This window comes from Oncorhynchus kisutch, linkage group LG16 (assembly GCF_002021735.2).
Source record: "Oncorhynchus kisutch isolate 150728-3 linkage group LG16, Okis_V2, whole genome shotgun sequence".
Classification (NCBI taxonomy): Eukaryota; Metazoa; Chordata; class Actinopteri; order Salmoniformes; family Salmonidae; genus Oncorhynchus; species Oncorhynchus kisutch.
Window position 1 is genome coordinate 16169797 of NC_034189.2, and position 14065 is coordinate 16183861.

A 14065-nucleotide genomic window follows, 5' to 3' on the forward strand; every position below is an offset into this window, starting at 1 on the left:
ATCGGCGTTGAAAAATCATAATCGGTCGACCTCTAGTATTTACAATGGTGTTTCTTCTTCACTGGTTGCCCTTTTCTTGTGGCAACAGGTCACACATCTTGCTGCTGTGATGGCATACTGTGGTATTTCACCCAATAGATAAGGGAGTTTATCAAAATGGAGTTTGTTTTCAAATTCTTTGTGGATCTGTGTAATCTGAGGGAAATATGTGTCTCTAATATGGTCATACATTTGGCAGGAGGTTTCCAACTCATTTTGTGGGCAGTGGGCACATAGCCTGTCTTCTCTTGAGAGCCAGGTCTGCTTACGTCGGCCTTTCTCAATAGCAAGGCTATGCTCACTGAGTCTGTACAAAGCTTTCCTTAAGTTTGTGTCAGTCACAGTGGTCAGGCACAGTGGTCAGGCCACTGTGTACTCTCTGTTTAGGGCCAAATAGCATTGTAGTTTGCTAAATGTTTTAGCAATTATTTTGCTTCAAGTAATTATCTTTTTGTTTGCTCATGATTTGGTTGGGTCTAATTGTGTTGTTGTCCTGGGGCTCTGTGGGGTCTGTTTGTGTTTGTGAACAGAGTCACAGGACCAGCTTGCTTAGGGGACTCTTCTCCAGGTTAATCTCTCTGTAGGTGATATCTTTGTTATGGAAGGTTTGGGAATCGCTTCCTTTTAGGTGGTTGTAGAATTTAACGTCTCTTTTCTGGATTTTCGGTATCGACCTAATTCTGCCCTGCTCATTATTTGGTCTTTTACATGGGACACGGGCAACGTGGTAAGTTTGGACGCAGGTGCAGAGAAGAGACCAGATGAGGAATCAGTGGTTAAGGATCAACATAATACTTCACTGAGAACCGGTAGCTGCAGGATCACAGTACACTTGAATAAAACAACAAACACTAAGTCTCAAAAACTCACTCAGGAAACAACCTCACTCAGGAAACAACCGCAAACAGTTAACAATTCTAGCTTCAGCAAACGACAACACACCTATTTAACAGGGAAATCATAACGAGTAAATAGGACACACCTGGGTGTTGTTCATGTCTCTAGGACGGTCTCTGCCGCCCTCTGGTAACAGGTGGAACCATGACAGAGTCTCAATATGGTGTTTGTCCCATTTTGTGTATTCTTGGTTGGTAAGCGGACCCAAGACCTCACAACCATAAAGGGCGTTCACTCTCTCTCTCTCTTCCTCTGTCATTCTCTCTCTTTGTGTTATCTCCTATGTAATACAGACGTCTGTAGCGCCATGTTGTTGTTTCATCCATTTTTTTATCTCAGTTTTAGGCTACTTCAGTGGCAATACGGACAAAGTGGTAGTAACATGCTACAGTACAGTAAGAAACATCATGTATTTCACTGGAACAGCAGTAGGGTTGATGTAGTTATGATGAGTCTGGACTTGCAGACTACTAATCTGTCATTTCATGTCAGTGAAACTATTTGCAGTGAGGCGCAAACAGAAATATTCTACATGTGAGGAACTCTGAATATTCAAATAAGTTGAAACCCTTCTTGTTGAGAAGACTCCTACTGACTATATGCACAACTCTGACCAGAAGAATGTTTGAGTCAGTCAACAGCAGAACAGGCCATATGTGATGGGTGTGGCTCAGTGTAGTAGGTGAAAGCTGTGACTGGGTTCTCCTACCACTCTCTGAACCAATGAGAAGCAGACAAAGCTCAGGATTTGTTTTGACTGACAGTTGAGGGGTAGAACAGGAAGAGAACTCATTGTAGATAACAGTCAGCCAGTGTGAGTGAGTGAAAGTTGAGAGACCGAAAAAGGAAGAGAGAGATGTTAAACAAACTAAACATTTGAAAGTGAGACAACATTTGAAATAGATTAGAAGTAGTTTTTTTCTCTCTCTCTCTCTCTATTTCTATTTGTGTTTGTTTGTGGGAGAACAAAAGTGAGAAAGGGGGAGAGAGAAGAAATAGAGTGATGTGAGGAAACAGGTTAGAAAGAATAAAAGAGAGGCTGTGGAACTAATGACAGCAAACAGGCAGCAGTTCCTCTGACTGTGCAGTCGTCAACAGAGAGCCTGAGAGAGAGTTTTTTGTATGTTCTCCTCTAGGTTAAACGGCACCACACCCTCTCAGTAACCCACCTGTTTACACTCTGACACACACACACACACACACACACACACACACACACACACACACACACACACACACACACACACACACACACACACACACACACACACACACACACACACACACACACACACACACACACACACTATAGCATCCAATACCCCAAGTTACACCATCTCCTCGAGACAAACACTTATGACTCAACACTGTTCACAGTGTGTTACAGTGTTATTCAATAGAGAACTGAACTACAGAGTTTGATTGATGGGACTATTATTGTGTGTAATCCTATGCTAGCTAGCATGCACGGCTGTCTGAAAATGAATCAGCGGTAGGGGAGGCAACGTGCTATTTGCTAACTCTCTGTCTTACCTGTGTATCTTTTGTTGTTGTTGTGCTGCACAGAGCTGAACAAGCCTGTAATTGAATGAAGTATACATTAGTAGAGCCGTTTAACATAAGCAGATATTCATGTTTTTGAATTAAATTTATATTTTTCTCCCTCTCTGTTTTCCAGGGGTGTTGGTGGGACAACAAGGTAGAGTCTCATCCTATTGGCTTCTGAGCTCTGTCTGCAAAAATTTACAGCCAGCCAATCAGTGAATTGCTTCATATTGTTGCCGTGGCTCTGAAATCTGCCTGATGCTGTGAAGAAGACATCTTACTCCTGAGCCCATCTTCCAGTCACCCTCCAGTCATCCTCCAGTCATCCTCCAGTCCCCACTCTGTCACCTTTACATGACTAGGACTGTCACTGTGTTCCATTAAGCCAACTGCCTGTCACAGTCTATTATCCCCGCCTCATCTTTAATTCACACCTCTTAATTGTCTGTTCCCTATCTGATTCCTGATTGGACATCAGCCATAAACCTCCTCCCTGACAGGCTCCCTGGATCAGCTGTGACCTCAGACCCCTGCCACAGCCGTCTGCTGTAGGTAAGAATGGAGCAGGTGTACGCATCAGGGATGGCCGCCAAGCTGCGGAGCCAGTGGGACCGGGACGAGGGTCTGGGTCAGAACCACAACGCTGTGAAGTTCCAGGGCCAGGACTTTGAGTCGCTGAGGGCCCAGTGTCTCCAGAGCAGCAGCCTGTTTGAGGACAGCCTGTTCCCCTGCGCCGCCTCCTCTCTGGGGTTCAACGAGCTGGGACCCCGCTCCTCCAAGACCCAGGGAGTACGCTGGAAGAGACCCCCGGTGAGATGATACAGAGGATGGAGTTTAGGCTGATCCTCCTCCTTCCCTACTGACCCTATTAGTCCAGGGGTGTCAATCCATGCAGGGGTGTCATACAATACAGGGGTGTCAATCCATACAGGGGTGTCAATCCATACAGGGGTGTCAATCCATACAGGGGTGTCATACCATACAGGGGTGTCAATCCATACAGGGGTGTCAATCCATACAGGGGTGTCAATCCATACAGGGGTGTCCAGCCATTCAGGGGTGTCAATCCATTCAGGGGTGTCAATCCATTCAGGGGTGTCAATACATACATGGGTGTCATACCATACATAGGTGTCATACCATACAGGGTTGTCAATCCATGCAGGGGTGTCAATCCATTCAGGGGTGTCATACCATACAGGGGTGTCAATCCATTCAGGGGTGTCATACCATACAGGGGTGTCAATCCATTCAGGGGTGTCATACCATACAGGGGTGTCATACCATACAGGGGTGTCAATCCATTCAGGGGTGTCAAGCCATACAGGGGTGTCATACCATACAGGGGTGTCAATCCATTCAGGGGTGTCAATCCATTCAGGGGTGTCAATCCATTCAGGGGTGTCAATCCATTCAGGGGTGTCAATCCATTCAGGGGTGTCAATCCATTCAGGGGTGTCAATCCATTCAGGGGTGTCAATCCATTCAGGGGTGTCAATCCATTCAGGGGTGTCAATCCATTCAGTGGTGTCAATCCATTCAGGGGTGTCAATCCATTCAGGGGTGTCAATCCATTCAGGGGTGTCAATCCATTCAGGGGTGTCAATCCATTCAGTGGTGTCAATCCATTCAGGGGTGTCAATCCATTCAGGGGTGTCAATCCATTCAGGGGTGTCAATCCATTCCACGGAGGGTCGAGTATCTGCAGGTTTTTGTTATTGCCTTTATTTGTGTCCAATTATGACATAAGCAACCAATTGAGGGGAGTTCCTAAATTGATCAATCAGTTACAAGGGAGGAGTGAAACCCGCAGACACTATAGTGTTAGACCTTTCCCTCTCCCTGGGCTCTAGTTACCAGCTAGATGTAGGAAAACTCCTCGCCCTACCTGTCCTTACTGAACCTAGACCATCTCTTACTGAACCTAGACCATACTCTTACTGAACCTAGACCATCTCTTACTGAACCTAGACCATACTCTTACTGAACCTAGACCATACTCTTACTGAACCTAGACCATACTCTTACTGAACCTAGACCATACTCTTACTGAACCTAGACCATACTCTTACTGAACCTAGACCATACTCTTACTGAACCTAGACCATATTCTTACTGAACCTAGACCATACTCTTACTGAACCTAGACCATATTTTTACTGAACCTAGACCATATTCTTACTGAACCTAGACCACATTTTTACTGAACCTAGACCATATTCTTATTGAACCTAGACCATATTCTTACTGAACCCCTAGACCATATTCTTATTTAACCTAGACCAAATTCTTACTGAACCTAGACCATATTCTTATTGAAACTAGACCATATTCTTATTGAACCGAGACCATATTCTTACTGAACCCCTAGACCATATTCTTACTGAACCCCTAGACCATATTCTTATTGAACCTAGACCAAATTCTTACTGAACCCCTAGACCATATTCTTATTTACCCTAGACCAAATTCTTACTGAACCTAGAACATATTCTTATTGAAACTAGACCATATTCTTATTGAACCGAGACCATATTCTTACTGAACCCCTAGACCATATTCTTACTGAACCCCTAGACCATATTCTTATTGAACCGAGACCATATTCTTACTGAACCCCTAGACCATATTCTTACTGAATCTCAACCATATTTTTTTTACTGAACCTAGACCATATTCTTACTGAACCTAGACATATTCTTACTGAACCTAGACCATATTTTTTTACTGAACCTAGACCATATTCTTATTTAACCTAGACATATTCTTACTGAACCTAGACCATATTTTTACTGAACCTAGACCATATTCTTACTGAACCTAGACCATATTCTTACTGAACCCCTAGACCATATTCTTATTTAACCTAGACCAAATTCTTACTGAACCTAGACCATATTCTTATTGAAACTAGACCATATTCTTATTGAACCGAGACCATATTCTTACTGAACCCCTAGACCATATTCTTATTGAACCTAGAGCATATTCTTACTGAACCCTTAGACCATATTCTTACTGAACCCAGACCATACTCTTACTGAACCTAGACCACATTTTTACTGAACCTAGACCATATTCTTATTGAACCTAGACCATATTCTTACTGAACCCCTAGACCATATTCTTATTTAACCTAGACCAAATTCTTACTGAACCTAGACCATATTCTTATTGAACCTAGACCATATTCTTACTGAACCCCTAGACCATATTCTTGTTTAACCTAGACCAAATTCTTACTGAACCTAGACCATATTCTTATTGAAACTAGACCATATTCTTATTGAACCGAGACCATATTCTTACTGAACCCCTAGACCATATTCTTACTGAACCCCTAGACCATATTCTTATTGAACCTAGACCAAATTCTTACTGAACCCCTAGACCATATTCTTATTTACCCTAGACCAAATTCTTACTGAACCTAGAACATATTCTTATTGAAACTAGACCATATTCTTATTGAACCGAGACCATATTCTTACTGAACCCCTAGACCATATTCTTACTGAACCCCTAGACCATATTCTTATTGAACCGAGACCATATTCTTACTGAACCCCTAGACCATATTCTTACTGAATCTCAACCATATTTTTTTTACTGAACCTAGACCATATTCTTACTGAACCTAGACATATTCTTACTGAACCTAGACCATATTTTTTTTCTGAACCTAGACCATATTCTTATTTAACCTAGACATATTCTTACTGAACCTAGACCATATTTTTACTGAACCTAGACCATATTCTTACTGAACCTAGACCATATTCTTACTGAACCCCTAGACCATATTCTTATTTAACCTAGACCAAATTCTTACTGAACCTAGACCATATTCTTATTGAAACTAGACCATATTCTTATTGAACCGAGACCATATTCTTACTGAACCCCTAGACCATATTCTTATTGAACCTAGACCATATTCTTACTGAACCCCTAGACCATATTCTTATTGAACCCAGACCATACTCTTACTGAACCTAGACCATACTCTTACTGAACCTAGACAATACTCTTACTGAACCTAGACCATACTCTTACTGAACCTAGACCATACTCTTACTGAACCTAGACCATATTCTTGCTGAACCTAGAACATATTCTAACTGAACCTAGACCATATTCTTACTGAGCCTAGACCATATTCTTATTTAACCTAGACATATTCTTACTGAACCTAGACCATATTTTTACTGAACCTAGACCATATTCTTACTGAACCTAGACCATATTCTTACTGAACCCCTAGACCATATTCTTATTTAACCTAGACCAAATTCTTACTGAACCTAGACCATATTCTTATTGAAACTAGACCATATTCTTATTGAACCGAGACCATATTCTTACTGAACCCCTAGACCATATTCTTATTGAACCTAGAGCATATTCTTACTGAACCCTTAGACCATATTCTTACTGAACCCAGACCATACTCTTACTGAACCTAGACCATACTCTTACTGAACCTAGACAATACTCTTACTGAACCTAGACCATACTCTTACTGAACCTAGACCATACTCTTACTGAACCTAGACCATATTTTTACTGAACCTAGACCATATTCTTACTGAGCCTAGACCATATTCTTATTGAACCTAGACCATATTCTTACTGAACCTAGACATATTCTTACTGAACCTAGACCATATTTTTTTACTGAACCTAGACCATATTCTTATTGAACCTAGACCATATTCTTACTGAACCTAGACCATATTCTTATTGAACCGAGACCATATTCTTACTGAACCCCTAGACCATATTCTTATTGAACCTAGAGCATATTCTTACTGAACCCCTAGACCATATTCTTATTTAACCTAGACCAAATTCTTACTGAACCTAGACCATATTCTTATTGAAACTAGACCATATTCTTATTGAACCGAGACCATATTCTTACTGAACACCTAGACCATATTCTTATTGAACCTAGAGAATATTCTTACTGAACCCTTAGACCATATTCTTACTGAACCCAGACCATACTCTTACTGAACCTAGACCATACTCTTACTGAACCTAGACAATACTCTTACTGAACCTAGACCATACTCTTACTGAACCTAGACCATACTCTTACTGAACCTAGACCATATTCTTATTGAACCTAGACCAAATTCTTACTGAACCCCTAGACCATATTCTTATTTAACCTAGACCAAATTCTTACTGAACCTAGACCATATTCTTATTGAAACTAGACCATATTCTTATTGAACCAAGACCATATTCTTACTGAACCCCTAGACCATATTCTTACTGAACCCCTAGACCATATTCTTATTGAACCGAGACCATATTCTTACTGAACCCCTAGACCATATTCTTACTGAATCTCAACCATATTTTTTTCACTGAACCTAGACCATATTCTTACTGAACCTAGACATATTCTTACTGAACCTAGACCATATTTTTTTACTGAACCTAGACCATATTCTTATTTAACCTAGACATATTCTTACTGAACCTAGACCATATTTTTACTGAACCTAGACCATATTCTTACTGAACCTAGACCATATTCTTACTGAACCCCTAGACCATATTCTTATTTAACCTAGACCAAATTCTTACTGAACCTAGACCATATTCTTATTGAAACTAGACCATATTCTTATTGAACCGAGACCATATTCTTACTGAACCCCTAGACCATATTCTTATTGAACCTAGAGCATATTCTTACTGAACCCTTAGACCATATTCTTACTGAACCCAGACCATACTCTTACTGAACCTAGACCATACTCTTACTGAACCTAGACCATATTCTTGCTGAACCTAGAACATATTCTAACTGAACCTAGACCATATTCTTACTGAGCCTAGACCATATTCTTATTGAACCTAGACCATATTCTTACTGAACCTAGACATATTCTTACTGAACCTAGACCATATTTTTTTACTGAACCTAGACCATATTCTTATTGAACCTAGACCATATTCTTACTGAACCTAGACCATATTCTTATTTAACCTAGACCAAATTCTTACTGAACCTAGACCATATTCTTATTGAAACTAGACCATATTCTTATTGAACCGAGACCATATTCTTACTGAACCCCTAGACCATATTCTTATTGAACCTAGAGCATATTCTTACTGAACCCTTAGACCATATTCTTACTGAACCCAGACCATACTCTTACTGAACCTAGACAATACTCTTACTGAACCTAGACCATACTCTTACTGAACCTAGACCATACTCTTACTGAACCTAGACCATATTCTTATTGAACCTAGACCAAATTCTTACTGAACCCCTAGACCATATTCTTATTTAACCTAGACCAAATTCTTACTGAACCTAGACCATATTCTTATTGAAACTAGACCATATTCTTATTGAACCGAGACCATATTCTTACTGAACCCCTAGACCATATTCTTACTGAACCTAGACCATATTCTTATTGAACCTAGACCATATTCTTACTGAACCCCTAGACCATATTCTTACTGAACCTAAACCATATTTTTTTTACTGAACCTAGACCATATTCTTACTGAACCTAGACATATTCTTACTGAACCTAGACCATATTTCTTTACTGAACCTAGACCATATTCTTATTTAACCTAGACATATTCTTACTGAACCTAGACCATATTTTTACTGAACCTAGACCATATTCTTACTGAACCTAGACCATATTCTTACTGAACCCCTAGACCATATTCTTATTTAACCTAGACCAAATTCTTACTGAACCTAACCATATTCATATTGAAACTAGACCATAATCTTATTGAACCGAGACCATATTCTTACTGAACCCCTAGACCATATTCTTATTGAACCTAGAGCATATTCTTACTGAACCCTTAGACCATATTCTTACTGAACCCAGACCATACTCTTACTGAACCTAGACCATACTCTTACTGAACCTAGACAATACTCTTACTGAACCTAGACCATACTCTTACTGAACCTAGACCATATTCTTGCTGAACCTAGAACATATTCTAACTGAACCTAGACCATATTCTTACTGAGCCTAGACCATATTCCCTTTGAACCTAGACCATATTCTTACTGAACCCCTAGACCATATTCTTACTGAACCCCTAGACCATATTCTTATTGAACCGAGACCATATTCTTACTGAACCCCTAGACCATATTCTTACTGAACCTAAACCATATTTTTTTTACTGAACCTAGACCATATTCTTACTGAACCTAGACATATTCTTACTGAACCTAGACCATATTTTTTTGCTGAACCTAGACCATATTCTTATTTAACCTAGACATATTCTTACTGAACCTAGACCATATTCTTATTGAAACTAGACCATATTCTTATTGAACCGAGACCATATTCTTACTGAACCCCTAGACCATATTCTTATTGAACCTAGAGCATATTCTTACTGAACCCTTAGACCATATTCTTACTGAACCCAGACCATACTCTTACTGAACCTAGACCATGCTCTTAATGAACCTAGACAATACTCTTACTGAACCTAGACCATACTCTTACTGAACCTAGACCATACTCTTACTGAACCTAGACCATATTCTTGCTGAACCTAGAACATATTCTAACTGAACCTAGACCATATTCTTACTGAGCCTAGACCATATTCTTATTTAACCTAGACATATTCTTACTGAACCTAGACCATATTTTTACTGAACCTAGACCATATTCTTACTGAACCTAGACCATATTCTTACTGAACCCCTAGACCAAATTCTTACTGAACCTAGACCATATTCTTATTGAAACTAGACCATATTCTTATTGAACCGAGACCATATTCTTACTGAACCCCTAGACCATATTCTTATTGAACCTAGAGCATATTCTTACTGAACCCTTAGACCATATTCTTACTGAACCCAGACCATACTCTTACTGAACCTAGACCATACTCTTACTGAACCTAGACAATACTCTTACTGAACCTAGACCATACTCTTACTGAACCTAGACCATACTCTTACTGAACCTAGACCATATTCTTGCTGAACCTAGAACATATTCTAACTGAACCTAGACCATATTCTTACTGAGCCTAGACCATATTCTTATTGAACCTAGACCATATTCTTACTGAACCTAGACATATTCTTACTGAACCTAGACCATATTTTTTTACTGAACCTAGACCATATTCTTATTGAACCTAGACCATATTCTTACTGAACCTAGACCATATTCTTATTTAACCTAGACCAAATTCTTACTGAACCTAGACCATATTCTTATTGAAACTAGACCATATTCTTATTGAACCGAGACCATATTCTTACTGAACCCCTAGACCATATTCTTATTGAACCTAGAGCATATTCTTACTGAACCCTTAGACCATATTCTTACTGAACCCAGACCATACTCTTACTGAACCTAGACCATACTCTTACTGAACCTAGACAATACTCTTACTGAACCTAGACCATACTCTTACTGAACCTAGACCATACTCTTACTGAACCTAGACCATATTCTTATTGAACCTAGACCAAATTCTTACTGAACCCCTAGACCATATTCTTATTTAACCTAGACCAAATTCTTACTGAACCTAGACCATATTCTTATTGAAACTAGACCATATTCTTATTGAACCGAGACCATATTCTTACTGAACCCCTAGACCATATTCTTACTGAACCTAGACCATATTCTTATTGAACCTAGACCATATTCTTACTGAACCCCTAGACCATATTCTTACTGAACCTAGACCATATTCTTATTGAACCTAGACCATATTCTTACTGAACCCCTAGACCATATTCTTACTGAACCTAAACCATATTTTTTTTACTGAACCTAGACCATATTCTTACTGAACCTAGACATATTCTTACTGAACCTAGACCATATTTCTTTACTGAACCTAGACCATATTCTTATTTAACCTAGACATATTCTTACTGAACCTAGACCATATTTTTACTGAACCTAGACCATATTCTTACTGAACCTAGACCATATTCTTACTGAACCCCTAGACCATATTCTTATTTAACCTAGACCAAATTCTTACTGAACCTAACCATATTCTTACTGAACCCCTAGACCATATTCTTATTGAACCTAGAGCATATTCTTACTGAACCCTTAGACCATATTCTTACTGAACCCAGACCATACTCTTACTGAACCTAGACCATACTCTTACTGAACCTAGACAATACTCTTACTGAACCTAGACCATACTCTTACTGAACCTAGACCATACTCTTACTGAACCTAGACCATATTCTTGCTGAACCTAGAACATATTCTAACTGAACCTAGACCATATTCTTACTGAGCCTAGACCATATTCTTATTGAACCTAGACCATATTCTTACTGAACCTAGACATATTCTTACTGAACCTAGACCATATTTTTTTACTGAACCTAGACCATATTCTTATTGAACCTAGACCATATTCTTACTGAACCTAGACCATATTCTTATTTAACCTAGACCAAATTCTTACTGAACCTAGACCATATTCTTATTGAAACTAGACCATATTCTTATTGAACCGAGACCATATTCTTACTGAACCCCTAGACCATATTCTTATTGAACCTAGAGCATATTCTTACTGAACCCTTAGACCATATTCTTACTGAACCCAGACCATACTCTTACTGAACCTAGACCATACTCTTACTGAACCTAGACAATACTCTTACTGAACCTAGACCATACTCTTACTGAACCTAGACCATACTCTTACTGAACCTAGACCATATTCTTATTGAACCTAGACCAAATTCTTACTGAACCCCTAGACCATATTCTTATTTAACCTAGACCAAATTCTTACTGAACCTAGACCATATTCTTATTGAAACTAGACCATATTCTTATTGAACCGAGACCATATTCTTACTGAACCCCTAGACCATATTCTTACTGAACCTAGACCATATTCTTATTGAACCTAGACCATATTCTTACTGAACCCCTAGACCATATTCTTACTGAACCTAAACCATATTTTTTTACTGAACCTAGACCATATTCTTACTGAACCTAGACATATTCTTACTGAACCTAGACCATATTTCTTTACTGAACCTAGACCATATTCTTATTTAACCTAGACATATTCTTACTGAACCTAGACCATATTTTTACTGAACCTAGACCATATTCTTACTGAACCTAGACCATATTCTTACTGAACCCCTAGACCATATTCTTATTTAACCTAGACCAAATTCTTACTGAACCTAACCATATTCTTATTGAAACTAGACCATAATCTTATTGAACCGAGACCATATTCTTACTGAACCCCTAGACCATATTCTTATTGAACCTAGAGCATATTCTTACTGAACCCTTAGACCATATTCTTACTGAACCCAGACCACACTCTTACTGAACCTAGACCATACTCTTACTGAACCTAGACAATACTCTTACTGAACCTAGACCATACTCTTACTGAACCTAGACCATACTCTTACTGAACCTAGACCATATTCTTGCTGAACCTAGAACATATTCTAACTGAACCTAGACCATATTCTTACTGAGCCTAGACCATATTCCCTTTGAACCTAGACCATATTCTTACTGAACCCCTAGACCATATTCTTACTGAACCTAAACCATTTTTTTTTTACTGAACCTAGACCATATTCTTACTGAACCTAGACATATTCTTACTGAACCTAGACCATATTTTTACTGAACCTAGACCATATTCTTACTGAACCTAGACCATATTCTTGCTGAACCTAGAACATATTCTAACTGAACCTAGACCATATTCTTACTGAGCCTAGACCATATTCTTATTGAACCTAGACCATATTCTTACTGAACCTAGACATATTCTTACTGAACCTAGACCATATTTTTTTACTGAACCTAGACCATATTCTTATTGAACCTAGACCATATTCTTACTGAACCTAGACCATATTCTTATTTAACCTAGACCAAATTCTTACTGAACCTAGACCATATTCTTATTGAAACTAGACCATATTCTTATTGAACCGAGACCATATTCTTACTGAACCCCTAGACCATATTCTTATTGAACCTAGAGCATATTCTTACTGAACCCTTAGACCATATTCTTACTGAACCCAGACCATACTCTTACTGAACCTAGACAATACTCTTACTGAACCTAGACCATACTCTTACTGAACCTAGACCATACTCTTACTGAACCTAGACCATATTCTTATTGAACCTAGACCAAATTCTTACTGAACCCCTAGACCATATTCTTATTTAACCTAGACCAAATTCTTACTGAACCTAGACCATATTCTTATTGAAACTAGACCATATTCTTATTGAACCGAGACCATATTCTTACTGAACCCCTAGACCATATTCTTACTGAACCTAGACCATATTCTTATTGAACCTAGACCATATTCTTACTGAACCCCTAGACCATATTCTTACTGAACCTAAACCATATTTTTTTTACTGAACCTAGACCATATTCTTACTGAACCTAGACATATTCTTACTGAACCTAGACCATATTTCTTTACTGAACCTAGACCATATTCTTATTTAACCTAGACATATTCTTACTGAACCTAGAC

At 38.9% G+C, this 14065-nt stretch overlaps 1 protein-coding gene across 1 annotated transcript in view; it reads left to right on the forward strand.

Annotated features, from left to right (window-relative positions):
* LOC109906394 (calpain-1 catalytic subunit-like) overlaps positions 1 to 14065 on the forward strand; it is a 69051-nt gene that overhangs the window by 9979 nt on the left and 45007 nt on the right. The window contains exon 2 of the mRNA XM_031791856.1: positions 2615 to 3291. Coding sequence (XP_031647716.1) covers positions 3040 to 3291 — 252 coding nt within the window. The 5' untranslated portion in view covers positions 2615 to 3039. The remainder of the gene's footprint in view (positions 1 to 2614; positions 3292 to 14065) is intronic.